This window comes from Diadema setosum, chromosome 15, assembly GCF_964275005.1.
Source record: "Diadema setosum chromosome 15, eeDiaSeto1, whole genome shotgun sequence".
Classification (NCBI taxonomy): Eukaryota; Metazoa; Echinodermata; class Echinoidea; order Diadematoida; family Diadematidae; genus Diadema; species Diadema setosum.
In genome coordinates this window covers 34,664,522-34,684,853 of record NC_092699.1, presented here as the reverse complement: position 1 = coordinate 34,684,853, position 20,332 = coordinate 34,664,522, and the positions used below count along the sequence as shown (strand labels likewise).

The following is a 20,332-nucleotide window of genomic DNA, read 5'->3' as shown; positions in this document are numbered from 1 at the left end:
ACTCGTTGTAACCGATCCGTTTTACCATAGGTTTACACTCAAAGAAAAATGGGACCGACGTGATTACCTCGTTAAAAGCGGTTCCTCGTTATAAGCGAACTCGCTATAAAGGGGTTTCACTGTACATCTTTACGTCTAAATAAGTGATTTATATAAAAATCTCGAAGGCTATTTACGTGCGTGTGTGTGCGAGTATGTGTATACGTGTGTGAACGTACAAAAATATAAGTCTATGTTTTTTGACAAAACCGTATAAATTACATCCATACGATTGTTCTTTTGTTTTTGTTTTACAACAGCTAAGGTACTGTATAATATAGTAATTTGCTAGTCAACTGTTAGGATGGCGTTAACACTGTCTGTGAAGGGTTAGCGTATAGGATCGCATTTGTATAACATCAAAAATCTACGGTTTAAAGATGTTAAAAGCAATGACAGTATTCAGTGAAACATTGTGCCAACATCCATGTGACGTTTACATGAATGGTTAGTCCAGCGTGGCACGACATAATTATGTGCATGTATAAGGTTGAGCCAACATTGGTTCGAAACCAAGATGTTGACTCCACTAGGAATTAATGACCTACACAGTGTTCAAAAATTCATTCTGCCCCCTCCCCCGCAGAAAAGTGGTGTTTTGATGTGCTCGTCACTTAATTTATGAAGAGTATTTTGATAATTTTCTCCTTCGTAGGCATTTGTAAAGATATCATTGAGAAATTTATTTGAAATGTATTTTCCATGATGTTTTGATGAAGTAATAGAACTGATGTCAAAGAGGTTATTTGTAAAATATTTGGAGTGATTACTATAGAGGGTGAATTTAAAATGGAATACAAACATGTATTTTAAAGGTCCTGTTTACCGTTGAGAACAGTGATTTAAAAATGTTCAAGATATCACTTTTGATGCATATTATGTGCTGGTCATTTCGTTGTATCACAAAACATCCCACCATATAAAACGTTTTCAATGAAGCATGAAATATAAGGAGATATCACTATTTTTCTCACTAAACCATAACTGTAGACGGTTTAATCTGGAAACATTTTTTATTATAACTATTGTACACATTTTGTACATCTAAAAATACATAACATCGATGATAATGGTTCAAGGTTGTTTCTATCCCTAACGCACATTTAAGAACTATTTTGAAGCACCAATGCTGGGTTTTTGTTTCATATACAAAAGGTAAATGATGCCTTTACGTTAGAATATGAAATTTTGCATACATATACTTTCTTTTCTATTCTCTTGTATAGGAAGTCGCTGGAAACGTCATAGATTGCCTGATTTTCTTGATCGATTATAATTTGTTGAAAATTAGAATGATACCTTTCTTAAGAAAGTTTTCCTCAAACTTTAACCAATATTATTTTCTTATTTGCGAAGGTTTTTTGTTTTTGTTTTTTTTTTTTTTTTAAAGAAGTTGTCTTTAGTTTGGACTTCCCCTTACTTTAGGTTTCAAACATAGACCTGTAAATTCATCTATTTCAACGTTTGACGTTGTATCTTGGATCAGCAAAAGTTGTCGATTTCTACAGCCTGGATGCATTAGGATGCGTGCAGAAAATGCACAGAAATTGGTTAGGAAAAACATATAGCACTAATACTAAAGTAGTCATATGAGCGGTTGAATTGGCAGAAAGGGATGGAACAAACTTTATGAACATCCCAGCTAGCAGACGGAGGTCAAAAAGACGTCTCAATTTGGTCGCAACTACATGGTCAAAGTTGTCGCAAGTCTGAAAATGACCAGAAAATGACGTGATTTCAACGTCTCTTTGAAACGAATTTATCACGTCATGTTATGGACCTCCTGATGTGTTACGTCAGTTTTCCGACATATTTATTACCTAATATTGGCGACATGTAACATTTTAGGTCAATTTTGCGACGTAATTTTTACGTCATACACACGTATTAATGATGCAATCTACGTTGGTTTGCAACGTATTCATAACGTTATCTAAATGACGTCTTAATACCGTAATATATACTTTGTTTTACAACACATTTATGACGTCATATGCGCGACGTATTAACGTGAAATTTTCTTCAGTTTTGCGATGTACTTATGACGTCATATTAGCGACGAACTAAAGACGTAAAATTCAAGTCAATCTTGTGACGTATTATTCACGTCATATTTACGACGCATAAGTGAAGTAAAATTTACGTTGCTTTGCAACGTATTTATCACGTCATATTAATGACGTATTATAACGTGAAATTTAGGCTACATTGTTTTGGGACGTATTTATAACGTTATATTAGCGACATATGAACGTTATGTTCACGTCAGTTTTGCGACGTCTTTGTGACGTCATATAATTAAGACTACGAATTATAGTTTTATAGTTATATCAGTTTGCTTTGCAACGTGTTTATCACGTCATATCAATGACGTATCATAACGTTAAATTTACGTTGTTTTGCGACATATCTATAAAGTTGCATTAGCGACATATCAACGTTATGTTCACGTCAATTTTGCGACGTCTTTATGATGTCATTTTATTAGGCCTATGAATAGAGTTTTATAGAGTTATATCGGTTTGCTTTGCAACGTATTTATCACGTCATATTAATGACGTATTATACCGTTAAACTTACGTTGTTTTGCGACGTATTTATGACGTTATATTAACGACATATGAACGTTATGTTCACGTCAGTTTTGCGACGTCTTTATGACGTCATATAATTAGGCCTACGAATTATAGTTTTGTAGTTATATCAGTTTGTTTTGCAACGTATTTATCACGTCATATTAATGACGTATTATGACGTTAAATTTACGTTGTTTTGCGACGTATTTATGACGTTATATTAGCGACATATTAACGTTATGTTTACGTAAGGTTTTCGACGTCTTTATGACGTCATATAATTAGGCCTACAAATTATAGTTTTGTAGAGTTATATCAGTTTGTTTTGCAACATATTTATCACGTCATATTAATGACGTATTATGACGTTAAATTTACGTTGTTTTGCGACTTATTTATGACATTATATTAGCGACATATTAACATTATGTTTATGTAAGTTTTTCGACGTCATTATGACGTCATATAATTAGGCCTACTAATTATAGAGTTTTATAGAGTTATAGCAGTCGTCAGAATGATGACATTTTCACGTCATTACTGTCGTCAGAAAGACGTCGAAACTGTCAACAATAAGACGAATTTTTGTTCAAATGGAAGATATAAAAATGACGTCATTATTTAGACTTCAGAAAGGCGCAATAACTGTCGTTTGTTTAACGTAAATAAGCAAAGAAAGCAGACATCATTTAGACGTCTTAAACTGACGCCATAAAGTCGTATTTCTGCTCAAATGGATGACGTCTAAAAGACGACATATTTGTGACGTCTTTTAGACGTCTGGGTTGTTATACGAAGACGTCATAAAGACGTGTAAATTACTAATTTAAAGACGAGACTGACGTCAAAAAAGTCTTTTAGACGAAAATAAACAAAGATACTGGACGTCATATAAACGTTTCAAACTGACGTCAATATGTCGTATTTTTGCTCTATGGAAGTTGTCCAAAAGACGTCATTGGTGGTCATATAAGAGTCGTCTTAATGACGTGTAAATCACAATTCTAAAGACAAGATGTACGTCAGAACGTCATGAGCACGTCGTTTACACGTCAATTCATGACTTTTTAACGTATATTGGAAAAGAAAACAAGGAATACATCTGAAAGACGCCTTTTCTTCAAGAACAAGGGAAATGGACGTGATTTTGACGGGTCTAGGGCAATTACCCCCTGGGCAATTACCCCGCACCCTTTCCCTGGCTCTAATCCTAATCCTAATCTTGAACCTAACCCTAACCCTATTCCAAGCTCCTAACCCTAAACCTAACCCTAACCCTAATCTTTACTCTAACCTTACCACTAACCAGTATTTGGCCGGGGGGTAATTGCCCTCTGGGGGTAATTGCCCGGATACGGATTTTGACGTCATTTTGAAGTCGTGGCCAGTTGGTTTATCAGTATATCAGTTTAAGATCTAATAAAGCGCTTGTGAGCACCTCAAGGTACAATCATGATAAAAATCTAACCTACCCTACTCCTGCAAATGTCCTAAGCCTTATATCTACGTCTACCCCCTATTCATATATAGTTGCTAGCACTGTTGTATCACGTTTAAGGGGGAAAATTTGTAATGCTTTATGACATGGTTACTAAACTAGGTCACAGCAGGCTCAATCTTGAAATATATGAATATGTGTTCATAAAACACGCTGAAGTTTGAATAACAAACATTTTTTAACAATAGAGTGCACAATTTCTGACACTTTTATGATTATGACCAGAATGTTTACCTTTTCAGACGTGAACAACGACCAGCTGTGACCTCGCTTTCATTTTCTTTCAGAATAACTCTTGATTACGTTTTTTACGTTAGCATACACGAAACTTTGCAAGTAACGATATACTGCACACCTATACCACACCCACACAAACACATAAACACACAAACACACAACACACATTGCACGCACTCGCACATACACACAAAGACACACACACAAAGTGCATGGAAGGTGCAATCATTGCACTTTCAGGCGCCCGCCCTCGAGTTTTCTGTGCAAAGAAAACACACACACACACACACACACATTGCAACATTGCTGATAGATTCCGTACTTTTGTCCAGGCTTGGTATGGAGCTATATAGGACACCATAATATGATGGCTATTATCGTTTGAACGTATAGTGATTCAGTTTCCTATAAATGCATATTAGAAAAACGCGTAAGTAGCGTCTGTGACTCTGAACAGATGCTTGATGTTCCAACTTAATGAAAAGACCCTAAATTTGGCTAATATCGGGTAGATTAATTTTCTTTTGGTTATCCTTCACCATTAGAATAAATGAAATTAATTTGTGCCAAATAACAACACATTATAAAACGATAGTTTCGAGTCGTTTCCACAAATGTGTATTACTCATAAACTCATGAACCCACCTGGGAATCTGATACCAGTTAATGCCAGGTGATTGTTTCTATAATATATCGATCATGAAGTTTCATAAAAAGTTACGAGTATAACAAGAACTCGAGTTTTGGAGCGTGCTCGGTAACCAGCTAACAAGTGTAAATGGGGCTAGTGTTCTTACAAACATACAAATCAGTGTTTTAATACTCAATCATTTATCTTCGTCATTTCATTGAATCGACTTACAATAAGGGTGCTAGGCCATGTGGGCATTGAAGGGAGGGATCGAGTAGGAATATATTGATACTCGCAATGCTTATTTAGACTGATGATAATGATGAAGCTGAAAATATGCAAGAGATTTCGTGAAGTTGTTGATGGATTGGTGACATGAAAAAAAAAAGTATTGATAGTGCAATATGGTGGAGGATAGATTGCTTGTGGTAATATTGAATTATGTATACGATGGTAATACGAGTAGCAATCATGGTGATGATGATAAGATGATATCCAGTTGTGAAATGATAGTAATTTTTGTTTTTTGTTTTAAAGAATATGTTATTCTTCATCAATGGAAACATAATATACAAATAAATTGATACAAAAATCTCCGGACCAATTTTATAGTCCTTTTCATCAATGGATGCAAAACTGATACCAAAACTTTACATCGGTTTAACATGTTTTGATACACTCTGGTCCTTTTTTTTTTTATGATGTTTATGGTCGATCCCACAGAACTCTTTTCTGTGATCGATCCCTCAGTTTTATAATCTGATTGAAGCAATGATGGTAGTGATAACCCAAAAGAGCAATATGGATTGAGTGAACGCAGCAACATTAGTGAAAGTTTGAGGAAAATCCTACAATCGATGCAAAAATGATTCATTTTTATAGTTTTGGTGTTGTAATCACTGGATAAGGAGACTACTAGAGTCCATGACGTCATGTGTGGACAACAATGTAAAGAAAACATGAAGAGAATTCCACAAAGAAATCATTTTTCATGAAAATTACACATTCCATTAACTTAATTGATACTGACATAAGTTATGTTAAAGGTCCAGTTTACCTTTGGGAGCAGTGATTTCAAAAATGTTCAAGATATCACATTTGATGAATATGTGTAGGTCTGTTGTATCACAAAATGACATACCATATAAAATTTTTGCAATCAAGCCTAAAATGTAAGGAGATATCAGTATTTTTCTCAATAAACCGTAACTGTAGACAGTTTAATCTGGAAGTATTCTTATTATAACTATTGTTCACATTTTGTGTATTTAACAATACTTAACATCGATTATACGGATTCAGTTTTTTACAGTGGTTGTTTCTATCCCTAACTCGCATTTTAGAACTAGTTTAAAGCACGAATGCTGGGTTTTTGTTTCATCTGCAAATGGTAAACTATGCCTTTAAAGGCAGTAATCATTCCCCCTACTTTCTGAAAGCGGTTTTTATAGTCAAATGTTCTCTCATTACGCAAGAAAAGTGAAAACATGTTTTTATGATTTTCTTTATATTTTCTTTATGTTGTTGTCCACACATGATATCATGAACTCAAGTATCCCCTTATCCAGTTGTACCAACATCAAAGCGTTAAAAATGCATAACTTTTGCATCTTTTACAATATGCGATTTTCCTTTAACTGTCACTGATGTGTTTTACTAATGTTGCTGCTTTCACTCAATCCACATTTCTCTTTGGGTTTGGGTTTCCTTCACTGATGGTCGTTTTGATAGAGGTAACGAGGTATTTGATGAGGAGAACTATAGGGTTGGCAATGATAAAGTGAACATCAAAAAATATAGACCTATATATTCATATTGAGATCAATTTAAACCGTACGTGATATTAGAATTTTAAATGAAAATGAGTTGCTGTTTGCTTTATAAATGCTGTTTCAAAATGCCTTTATAAAGCTGATTGAATTAATATAATATAAAGATTTTATTGATCGAAATCGACGATTACTCTCCCCCATCTTCGTCTTGGATGTTAGTGCATGAGAATTTAATCATATATCTTGATCTAGCATGAACCTGAACTAAAAAGGAGCCTACTACGCCTTTCTGAATCATTTTTTTTTAAAGCACAATCATCGTGAGGTTGGAGAAGTATAAACCCAAATTAACCAAGTAGTGTATTCGTGTTACCCAATCAGACCTAATGCCCACTTCGAATCTGATTCTGCGTGGCTTAATAAACATGATCAATGTTAACAATAGCAATTGCTGCAGTTGTAAGCCTATATAGGCCTATATAATACTTATATCATAATTCATTTCAAGCTTAATTTCCAATTTACTTTTGCAAGATATTGATGAAAACTCTAAGTTTGCATCTTAACAACAATTTGTACTCCATGACTGAATTTCTCTTTTTAGCTCACCTGAGCCGAAGGCTCAAGTGAGCTATTGCGATCGCTCTTCGTCCGGCGTCCGTCGTGCGTCGTGCGTCGTGCGTCGTCCGTCGTGCGTCGTCCGTCGTGCGTCGTCCGTCGTGCGTAAACTTTTTACATTTTCATCTTCTTCTTGAGAACCCCGTGACCGATTTTCACCAAACTTGGCAGGTAGCATCGCTAGGGGGATAGGATCTCAATTTCTTCAAATGGGCACCATGGCCCACCTGGGGGGCCCCAGGGGGGCCCAAACACACTAAAATTAAGGAATCTTTAAAAATCTTCTTCTCTAGAACCAGAAGTGATAGGGCTTAATTGATACTATGAGTAAGTACATTGATGACTGTAGTTTCAAGTTTGTTCATGGGGGAATCAGGGGTGCCCCCCTTGGGACTCAGGGGAGGGGGGTGGGAAGGGGTCCAAATGGGGCCTAAATTGTGCATTTTCATCTTTACCTTGAGATCGCCATGTCTGATTTTCACCAAACTTGGTAGTTAGCATCCCTAGGGGGATAGTATCTCAATTTGTTCAAATGGGCACCATGGCCCACCTGGGGGGTCCCCAAGGGGCCCAAACCCCTAAAATCAAGGAACCTTTAAAAATCTTCTCTAGAACCAGAAGTGATAGGGCTTAGATGATACTATGAGTTAGTACATTGATGACTGTAGTCTCAAGTTTGTTCATGGGGTTGGCAAAATCAGGGGTGCCCCCCCCCCCCCCTTGGGACCCAGGAGAGGGATGGGGAGAAGTCGTACAGTTGTAATGGAGCCTGAATTGTACATGTTCATCTTCTTCTTGAAAACCTCATGATGAATTTGACCAAACTTAGCAGGTAGCATGATGCATCCCTATGGTTATAGAATCTCAATTCCTTCAAATGGGCGCCATGTCCCTCTTGAGGGGCCCCTAGGGGTCCCACCCCCCCCCCCCACATTAAGGAATATTCAAAATCTGCTCTAGAACCAGAAATGATAAAGCAATGTTAATACCATGAGTTTGTACATTGATGACTTTAGTTCCAAGTTTGTTCATTGCAAATCCAGGGCTGCCCACCCCCCCCCCCCCCCCCCCCCGGGAGTTGAGGGGGATCCATATGCAGACCTAAGTTTCCAATGTTCTCAGGTAAGAGTGTGCAAGAATGCATGGAAGGTGAAATTGCGAAACTCAGGTGAGCGCGTGACCCGCGGGTCTCTTGTCTAATGTTTTCATCGAAACGCTCAGCGCTTAGAAACATTGTTATAAGCGCTTTATAAATGATATTTCTTGCGAGACAAAGGAAAAGTGTCAGCAGACGGCGAACAAAACCACAGGAATACCAGGTAGTGTAAGCAGACGGCAAAGCAGAACGCGATGCCGATGGCGAAGTGGAAACACGCACACACACACACACACACACACACACACACACACACACACACACACACAAAGCCATTGTTACGACAGTTCACAAGGCGGCGTGCCATTCTCACATTCTAATCTGATTCTGTGGTTAGCAGACGACCATGGTACTGTATACAAGAAAGCAACACAAGTATCGCAACCATTACCAACTAGTACACTGATAGTCTGTGCTCAAGTGCCATAATTGGCAATTTCGACGCGTTAGGGTTACGGAAAAAAAAATCGCCCCCTGGACCGTTCCCCTGGCCCAAATCCTAATCCTAATCCTGAACCTAATTCTAACCCTAACCCCAACTCCTAACCTTAAACCTAACCCTAACCCTAATCTTTACTCTAACCTTACCACTAACCAGTATTTAGCCTGGGGGGTGGGGGGTAATTGCCCTCTGGGGGTAATTGCCGGATACGAAAAGTTGCACCCCTTGATTTTATGTGAGGACTCACAAAAGGTGAAAACGGGGTAAACCAAGTCAGTTTGGGGTTTTCCATATTTTCTGAAAGAGCTGCTCTTGTACATTATTCTTGAGTTTGGAATCATAACATGAATGGGAAAGTGGGTTTTCAGCAGTTTTCTACAACCTTTTTTTGGTAGAGAAGTGTGGTCAGATAGTTTATACGTCTTTAATAGAGACCCCTTTTTTGTCCCCGCCGCACGAGTTCGAGCAGGGGACTATGAAACGGGCTCCGTACATGTGTGTGTCTGTGCGTCCGTCCGTGCGTCCGTCCGTGCTAACGAGAGTATGCTTGTGTGGCTAGGAGAACAATAGTGCACAATAGATGGCCTTTATTCCGTCAGGCTTGTGTGGCTAAAATTTTTGCTTGTGTGTCTATTATAACAAAAGGGAGAACAAAGGGGTAGACACACAAGCATATCACCGTGAGGTCTTCCGTCCGTGCGTCCGTCCGTGCGTCCGTCCGTGTGTGCGTCCGTGTGTGATCAAAATGTTAAATTTACTACTTCTCTGTCATTTATGAGCCAATTTTGATTCTGTTTGCTTTATATGATAGCACTACATGGGACCTTTGAAACTTCTACACAGAATTTCAGTTGTGACCTTTGACCTTGACCTTTGACCTATATTGTACATTTTGCTACAAAATGCTACTCCTTCGCCATTTCTAACCCGATTTCGATTCTGTTTGCTTTATGTGATGGCACTAGGTGAGGGCTTCAAAGCTTCTACACAGAATTTTGACCTTTGACTTCTTTGACCTTTGTCCTTGATTTTTTACCTATATTGTACATTTTGCTACAAAATGCTACTCCTTCGCCATTTCTAACCCGATTTCGATTCCGTTTGCTTTATGTGATGGCACTAGGTGAGGGCTTCAAAACTTTTATACAGAATTTTGACCTTTGCCTTCTTTGACCTTTGACCTTGATTTTTGACCTGTATTGTACATTGGCTACAAAATGCTACTCCTTCGCCATTTCTAACCCGATTTCGATTCCGTTTGCTTTATGTGATGGCACTAGGTGAGGGCTTCAAAACTTTACACAGAATTTTGACCTTTGCCTTCTTTGACCTTTGACCTTGATTTTTGACCTGTATTGTACATTGGCTACAAAATGCTACTCCTTCGCCATTTCTAACCCGATTTCGATTCCGTTTGCTTTATGTGATGGCACTAGGTGAGGGCTTCAAAACTTTTACACAGAATTTTGACCTTTGACTTCTTTGACCTATGACCTTGATTTTTTACCTATATTGCACATTTTGCTACAAAATGCTACTTCCGGCGGGGACATATATTACGCACCTCGTAATTTCTACTTTTCCTTGTATTTCTTGAAAATCCTTCGTACACTCTTCACTTTCAACTCTTTAACTTTTGAAACGGTAATGCTACTGCTTTGAAAGTTGACATTAATCATGGACAGAATGTGTTGATAGAGCATGCTAAATTTCAGCTTAATCTAATAATCCCTTCATTGTTGTTGCTATGGTGGTTTACATCCTGTTTTTTGTCCTATAACTTAAGGCACTGATCGCACAGGTAGCACGGCTTGGTAAAAGTTAAAAGTGCTTGAATAGACCCTGTTCTTCAGAGCCTCTTTTCCCAGTTCACACTTTTCAATAGTATGTGATTTCTTTCCAATATTTAGATTTTGTAGGTTTTGTAGGAGAGTCCATTCAAATTGAGTCATACATCATTTTAAAGCTTAGAGTCTGCTCTTTTAAATCTACCCTAAACTAGAAATCCATGTCTGGTGACTTTTTGTTTGTTTTTTGATGTATTGCATAATGCAATACACTTTGTATCCTACAATCACCTGGCAAGGGCTGCTGTGACAGATTTGCCATTTACCAACTTATGTTGAATGAACAGATTATGTGTGTTATACAAGACCAGTGTATAATGCCAACAAAATCAATGAACTGGACTGATTTCATTCATTCGCTCCTTTTAATTTTTGTTGTGGTTTATTGGAAAGGGAGGAAGGAAGAGAAAAGAATGCACCCACTCTTGGAGCTTGTGGTTGTGTTGGCAGTAGGGGTGGTATTGATGTGGGCAGTGGAAGGTATGCTGTGTAGCATACTGTGGTTTCGTTATCACATTTTTTCGATTTTTTTTTTCCTTAACACATTGAGGACGGACTGATTTTTGCTATAACACATATTTCCCATAGACACCTGCCCGAGTATGTATACCGAGGACTCGTCCTCAGCGGGTTAAAATTGCATTCGTATTCAAATGAATGAAATCCACAGTAGGGTGTTTTGTATTTACCATGCTTCTTTGATTTCATTTGTCAAATGAAGACAGGTCACCACTGGAATGAGACTTCCACCAGTTGCAGATAATACATATAGCGATGAGATATAGTTGTACACACACTGCAATTTTCTCTCCTATGTACATCGTTGCATAACATGTCTTGGCCGATGTCCAGTCACTAAGGTTGAAAGTATGGAGTGGAGTGCTTGCACCCCATCTTGAGTCGGAAACCAAACAGTCACTTTTTCCATCTTGCCCCAGTCCTCGACATATGGAGGTGTGCAGTGAGATGTCGGGGCACTTTTGTGTGTGTTTGATGTAGGACCAGATGTTAGGCCGTCATCTGAAATTACAATATTACTCTACCTGGATACAGTCCATGAAACCTTGGAGTGCATTGATCATCAAGAAGGGAATTGTGCGAATATTAATAAGCAAGGAGCTTGACTGGACCGTAATGTGATAATTAGCAACCTTTGGTGTCTTAAAGTTTATGTACAGCAAATCGTGTAAGTAACAATACAGTATACAGCATGGACTATTCTGATTCAAGTGTTTTTTGGTGTGTTTTTTTTCCCTCATATTTTTTGCAGCATCTTATCAGATACTATGGTATATACCCAGGGATCTTGAAATCTAACGTTATTATTATCGTTACTATTATTATTATTATTATTATTATTACTACTACTACTATTATTATTGTTATTATTATTATCACTGTTATCATTATTATTATTATTATTACTGTTATTATTATCTAGTGTTCAGATGCATCAATTGGAATATTCCATGCAGTACATTTGCTACAAATGTCGGCAACTGCTTTGTATACTGTTGGAGGGTTTTTCCACCATCTAGGAAGTAATTTTGCTTTCAGTTTTGTGAAACTATCTAGATGTCATCTAGACATGATTAGAATGAGGCACCTGCCAATAATGCAATCTATTGATTGAATGTGCTTTGTGGTATCCCATGTAGTTCACTGACATAGTCCAAAGTCTGCTTTGTAAAGATCAGTCAGTGAACTTTTAACAATGGCCTACTGTCTTCTGTGATTTATTCTAGTTTGGCTAGTGTTTTGGTTTTGGTTTCGTTTTTTACAAATTGTAAATAAAGTATTGAAATGTAAAGGTAACTATGGTGTGATACCCAGGTTGACGCTCGAATGTTCAGAGATCCTTAGTGATGATTGGTAAATAGAATGCAGAATACATTTAAGTACAAAATATATGTCATGATGTTATTGTGCTTTTGATGCATATAATAGGGCCCTGTTTTTATGAAGACTTAATATTGATTGTAAAGTTGATTTCAACTGGCAGACTGTGTGGTAAGGAAATTTAAAATCGATTTTATCTTTTGATAAAACAGGGCCCAGATCTTGTAGTTCATAACATGCATTACACATTTGCACTCAGCCACTGTACTCAGTTATATTAAGGGGTATGGATAAAGTACATTATTTTCCCTTTCAACATCTTTGTGTGTGTGTGTGTGTGTGTGTGTATGTGTGTGTGATTGTTCTCCCTTTATTCCCCAAATCTACATGTATTTTTTAGCCTCTGAGTGCAGTTATTCACCCTCAAATGGAATAAATGAATATGTTCAGTCAACAGGTTGATGAACTGGTATTAAATGGTTTCCCATTTTTCCCAAATTATTCTATTGATGCTGTTTTTATATCTATTAAGCAATGCAAGGAGGTATGATCATGTCATAAAAGTTCATTTGCATCAACTTCGTTTTGCAGTTGCAATGTTCATTTTTATTTATTTTTTTTTTTTTGGGGGGGGGGGGGAGGGGAGAGGGGGGAGGTGCAAAGGCAGGTAGCCAGACCACCAGCCACATGTACATTACAATTGTTTGTTGTTGTTGTTGTTGTTGTTTTTCATATTCTCCCAGTTGTTCCCCATGCATATAGACAATCTTTTGATTTATTGTTGTGTCCAGAATAACAGTCCAACTTTGTTGTCATTGAGTGCTGATAGACCCTATACAATGTTGATTCAGTCAAGACATGTTTGTAGTACATTATCCTTGCAAGTCCCAAGAAAATTTGCTTTGCGTCATATTGGCATCGTTCATTGGTACAGCTTTTCCTAGCTGACGGTAGAGCTGTGAAAGAAATGATACGATGTACAGTTAGTATTCCAGGAAGAAATTATCTTTTTTGTGGAAACCTGTGTATGTGATTACCTATTCTGTACATATGATGTGTGTCTGTCCACCACCCCCCCCCCCCCATATTACCAAACTTGCATTCATGTGTAAACAATATAATTATGCTATCTAAATACAATTGATGCTCATGAGATTTTTTTCTTCTTCAAATTTCATCTTCTGCTGCAGGTTCTTAATCGTGGGAAGGCAGATGGAACGCTGAATCGTGGCAGAAGCATGAATTCAGTAGCGTCCCAGGGTGAGCTGGGGGGCACGGCCAGCAGCGGCAGTGGTGTCGCTGCCAAGGGGACAAAACAGACGGTGCAGTCGCTGACATGTCTGATCAGCGAGGCGGAACTCACCCTCCACGAGAAGCTCGGCGACGGCTCGTTTGGCGTCGTCAGGAAAGGCGATTGGAAAACGCCGCGCGGCACGAAGGTAAGATTTCCTAGTCGCCCATTCTGCAAAGTTCATCAAGTGTCGATACAGCCGCAGAATCATGTGTCACAAGTCTTATTCTGAACCATGTAGAAAAACAGTAAAAGATGGCAGTGAAAGTGTGTCATTACCTGTCTATATTTCGGTTACGATGCATTTTCTTCTACTTCAACATAAAGAGATGGATTTTGAAACCTTTGTCTTTATATCAGGAATCAATAAAAAGAGCCAGAGTCAGATTTCTGTTTCACCTTTTAATTTGTTAACATTTTTTGTTTCTATTTCTATGACTTTGTCTTCTTTGAGACAGTATTACGTATACAAGTACATGTATTTCTGCATACTTGATGCATTTTCTGTTTGCCTGAATACAAGTAGGCCTGCATTATTAAAAGGGACTGTACAGTACTGGTTGAGGTGGGGATTCAGGTTTTTAACATTCCTAAGTGAGATAATGAGAAACCTCTTATGAAATATGAAAAGAGCATGTAATTTTAAGAAGGATTTAACGTTTATTTGAGGAAAATTGGTTTTCAAATGGCCGAGATATCCAAAAAAGTGATAACAATAAAAGGCAACAGGCCACGCCTCTTACCCTGCATTTCTCTCGATGCAGGAGTAGGCAGATGACATCATTTCCGGAACCCTGTCCCCTTTCCTTCCGATGTATATACATCATTGTAAATATAAAAATAAATGTAATTAGGTTTTTTTGTAAATAATCTAAAGTATTCTAGGTTTTTATAATTAATTTAAGGCATATCTGAATAAATTATATTTTTTGGAGCAAATTGCCCACCCAGCAGAGAGCTCCACAATCCAAAAGAACAACAACTCTTACATTGTATTAGGATCTCTTTGTTTCACCTTGTTTTTGGATAACTCAGCCATTTCAAAACCGATTTTCATCAAATAAACTTTTGATACTCCTTAGAATTGCATGCTCTTTGACATCTCATAGGCCCGAATTCACGAAGGTGGTACAAATGAAACCATGGTTTAAACCGTGGACAAAAACCATGGAGCGCCAAGTGTCGCAGGGAACATTTCGTTACGAAATCAGTCATTTCGTCGATTAAATGATTATTTTGTAACGAAATGACAACATTTTGTAACTAAATGAACATTTCTTCCACGAAATGATAATTTCATTAATGAAACCGTCATTTTGTCGACGAAATGACCAATTTCGTAATGAAATATTCAATGCGACACTTGGCGCTCCATGGTTTTTGTCCATGGTTTAAACCATGGTTCCATTTGTACCACCATCGTGAATTCGGGCCTTAGAGTGGTTTCTGAATATCTCGCAAAACGTTAAAAGCTAAATCCTCACCTCAACCAGAACTGTACAGTCCCTTTAATCATGCCTCAGTGTCTCTTGACTCAAGCATGTTTATCACATGAAATGGGAATTGTATTAAAGACATCTGCATCATGGCGTCTCATTTCTCCCTCGTGTCTCTTCATGGCACACTACAGGTGGAGGTCGCGGTAAAATGCCTGCGCAGCGACATGGTGAACCAGCCGGGATTCTTTGAGGACTTTGTCAATGAGGTGAATGCCATGCACCTCCTGGACCACCCTCACCTTGTCCGCCTCTTTGGGGTGGTCCTCTCCACCCCTCTCATGATGGTGAGTCTCTGCTTTAAAGGACAAGTTTACCTTCATGTATACATGTGGATTGAGTGAATGCAACAGTACTATTTTTGTAGTAGGACACATCAGTAAAGAGTTTGGGGAAAATTGGACAATCCATTCAAAAGTTATGAATTTTTAAATTAACTGCGCGGTCACTGCTGGATGAGAAGACAACTAAAGTGTATGCTGTCACACGTGTAGGACAATATAAGGGAAAATAAATGAGTAAAGTGAATTCCACAAAATTTCACTTTATGAGAAAAGTACATATTTCCTCAACTTGTCACTGGTGTATGTTAAGGATAATATTATTCCCCCTGCCTTCTGAAAGAGGCAAGCCAACTGTTCTTTTATTACACGTATGTGACATTTTTTTTTTTTGTATCGTTGTACACATGTGACATCACAAGCTTCAGTAGTCTTCTCATCCAGCAGTGACTGAGCAATAACTTGTCCTTTAATATAACCATTACTCACCTGTTCAAAGTAAGTAACTGTATATAGTTACATGACATTTGCTCCTGTGACAATTGCTGCCATGAAATAGCTGTGCACTAGAAGCCAAACATCATTTCTAACCACAAACATAACCCAAGCCCTAATCATAATCCTCACATCAAACTAAACCTTAAACCCAATACAACCATAACCCTAACCCTTAGTCCTTGGAGAAACTAAAACTGGAGCAATTATTGCAGCAGCAAATGTTGTGTCACCACTGTATGCAATATTATTTTAAGTGGTCTACATTAATGTTGGTCCCTGATTGGTCATAAAGCAGTCACATGACTTATGTAGTAAGGCTGGAAGTTATGATATTGCAAGCAGTGATGTCACATCAGGTATTATACTGTTAAACAAGGAATATTTGCATGCATTTTGTGTCGTGTATTTGTGTCGTGTATTTCGCGAGAGCCAAGAATGGCAAAATTAAAATGCTCACAAAACTTCTTGTCTACAGTATTTGCATCATGTTTGATGTCTGGAATTATGACATCAAGTTTCTCTTTAAAAGCAAATAAACAAAAGAAAAGATTGAAATATGCCATGTACAGTAATTCAGCACACATGCACTTCATTCATATAGTTTATTGACCTGAACCAGTGAGTGCAGTGTTTATTAAAGTAGTGTCAATCAAATACAAATCAAGCATGTCTTGGAAATGGTTTGAATATAATGCACATTTGTTTCAGTGTTCAGCTTCCCGCCCACATGGCATTTCCACTTTCACAGACACACACGGATCACATTTGTCACCGTCGTTTCCTCTTTCCGTGTTATTTCTATCAAAACAGACTTCTGCTACTTCAATAGATACTCCTCTCTTTACTAATATATTTAAAGACACTCTACAAGTACATTTAGATGCAGTTATTGTCAACATTTACAATGCAAAGAGGAACGTGTGATTGTGTAAACAGGGTAAAACCGCAGCGAGACAGAGAGCATAATATGTTGAGTGTGTAATTGCCATGATCCATCCAGCTACTGTTAATGAATCATGTGTTTGCCTGGTTTATGGAGTAAAAGATAAGATACGTGTAGACAAAGAGAGCATGACTTTTGATGTGCGTGCTGGCTGGCATTCACAAATGCCAAAAGTGAAACAGAATATCGTCAAGGGCTGGAGCTGGTACGGGGGATAGGGCTGGAGCTGGTACGGGGGATAGGGCTGGGTAGCCTAGTTGTAGGAAGTTTGTGGTTTCCTCCCTGTCCACTTGACTGTTGGATCCGGCAGAAGGAAGGAGTGTGTTTCACCTCAGGAAGTCATATAGAGTCAATGCTTTTTTTTTCTTTACCTTAAAGGGGCTGTACAGTACTGGTTGAGGTGGGGATTCATGTTTTAAACATTCCTATCTAAGTGAGATAATGAGAAACCTCTTTAGTGAAGGAGCATGTAATTTTAAGAAGGATTCAACGTTTATTTGATAAAAATTGGTTTTTAAATGGCTGAGATATCCCCAAAAAATGATGATAATAATAAAAGGCGACAGGCCACGCTTTTATTAGGATCTCTTTGTATCACCTTGTTTTTGGATATCTCGGCCACTTCAAAACCGATTTTCATCAAATAAACTTTTGATACCCCTTAGAATTGCATGCTCTTTGACATCTCATAGAGTGGTTTCTGAATATCTCGCAAAACATTAAAAGCTACAAATCCTCACCTCAACCAGAACTGTACACACCCTTTAAAGGGATCGTACAGTTTTGGTTGAGACCTAATTTCAGGTTTCTGTTTTTTTTTGTTTTTGTTTTTTTGTTTTTTTTTTGTTAGATGATGAGAAACCCCTTGTAAAAGATGAAACATGTAATTTCAAGAGGAATTAAATGTTTATTTGATGAAGATCGGTTTTGAAATGACTAAGCTATCCAAAAAGGGCAATCTAAATAAAAGATGGGACCCACCTCTTATTATGATCGCTTTGTTTTACTTTGTTTTTGGATGTTTCAGCCATTCCAAAACCCATTTCCATCAAATAAACTGTGAAGTCCTCTTAGTGAGATTGGTATGTTCCATGCTATTTTATAAGTGGTTTCCTTGGTATCTCGCAAAAAGTTATAAGCCCAATCCTCATCTCCACCAATACTATACCATCCCTGAATAAAGGGGAAATTTCCCCAAGAATGTATTCAACATGTGGATTGAGTGAATGCAGCAATATTTGAGAACACATCAGAAAAGTTTGAAGAAATTCGAACAATACAGCTTCTATATTTAGAAGTTTTGAATTTTTAAGATTCCGGTGCCAGCATAGCTGCATGAGAAGACTGCAATGGTTTGTGACATCACCGCTAAACAACAATATAAAAGGAGAATTTTCAAAGATTCATTAAAAATGAATGAAAAGTATACATTTCTTTGACTTGTTGCTGACATACAATGTATGTCAAGGATAGAAGCATTTCTTTCTGCAAGAGGTACGAACTGTACGGGCAGGTCACTTTTAATACTCTTTCATTATGAGCTAGAAAAATGAAGTGTTGCAAAATTTGCTGTGTATTTTCATTCTTGTTCTGCTGTGCATAGCTGATTCATGCAAAATACAGAAAACTTTAAATTCCATACAATATATACCAATAATGATTTCTTCTTTTATGTCTGATTTTGATAAAATAGACCATTCTGTTTGACTGAAATATCACAGCTAATTCTTTTCTTTGCATGGCGTAGAATAACAATCTACAAAGGGGAAAGAAAGAGAGTCCAAGTGAATCAGGACACTGAGTTTTAGTATAGGTCATATCCCCTCTTCCAGACTGTTAATTGTCCCTATATTGGTTGGTACATAACACTGTATTTTTATTAGTCAATCACATACAGGTTCAACAATTCTGGAAGTTTCAGATTACTTCATGTGAGCATACACAAGGATTGTGTGGGAGTATCCAGAACAAACATTCTGAATAAAAAAAAAAAAAAAAAAAATATGTGTTCCAAGCTGATGTCATAAAATAGTCTTCCTTGGTTGTGAACATGTCTTTGATACTGGTTAAGGATTTTCTGTTAATGGAGAACAATTTTATAAGATTGGCATAGTTATCATTGCTTATGGTTACGTATGTATCTCCTCTGCAGATTATTGCTACTTTGCTTTTACAATATGTAAATATCTGTATTTCATGTGGGTGTTTCATGTGAAATCTTCTTGGGGAAAAGTATTTCCGACCCAAGAGAAGGCACAGAAAAAAAAAAAAAAATCTGTTTGGTTCCAGCCTGTAATCCTTTTTTTTTATGCCTCCGCCACGAAGTGGTGCCGGAGGCATTATGTTTTCGGGTTGTCCGTCCGTCCGTACGTCCGTCCGCATTCGTTTACGCGATAACTTGAGTAATATTGACTGGAATTTTACCAAACTTGGTCCAAGTATAAAGTATGATGGGGCAATTAATTGATTAGATTTTGGGTGGAATCGGCCAAAGGTCAAAGGTCAAGGTCAAATCATTAAATTGTATCTGTTTACGCGATAACTCAAGACTGGATTCAGCAAATTTCACCAAAATTTGTCTGAGGATGATGTATGATGGGACAATTACTTGATTAGGTTTTGAGTGAAATTGGACAGAGGTCAAAGGTCAAAGATCAACGTCAAATCCTAAAATTTATCTGTTTACGTGATAACTCTAAACTGGATGAAGCAGCTTTCACCAAACTTGGTCCAAGGATGATGTATGATGGGGCAATTAGTTGAGTAGATTTTAGTGACATTGGCAAGAGGTCAAAGGTCATAAGGTCAAGGTCAAATGCTAAAAACATTGCTATTTCCCCATATCCATGCAATGCCCGAAGGTATTATCTTGAAACTTATTGTAGACATGTACTACTGCATAAAGATTCTCCAGAGAGAGTTTCATGTCATAAGGTCAAAGGTCAAAAGGTCAAAGGTTAGATAAATATGTTACAATTTCACTTTTCTTGCAAATGGTTCAATGTATCTTCATGGAACTTGGTACATACACATGTACTGACTGGCAGGGATTTTCTAGGGAATGTAGGGGTCATGGGTCACTAGTCAGGGGGTCAAAGGTCAAGGTCAACTCCTCAAAATGTTACTATTTCCCTCATATACTAGTATATGCAATGCTTACATTATTAT

General features: G+C 37.6%; 1 protein-coding gene across 1 annotated transcript in view; it reads left to right on the top strand.

The window, feature by feature from the left end:
• The window catches only part of LOC140239262 (uncharacterized), a 115,531-nt gene that overhangs the window by 62,742 nt on the left and 32,457 nt on the right, over nt 1-20,332 (top strand). Inside the window, exons 3-4 of the mRNA XM_072319139.1 lie at nt 13,846-14,094; nt 15,577-15,729. Of these exons, the coding sequence (XP_072175240.1) occupies nt 13,846-14,094; nt 15,577-15,729 (402 nt within the window). The remainder of the gene's footprint in view (nt 1-13,845; nt 14,095-15,576; nt 15,730-20,332) is intronic.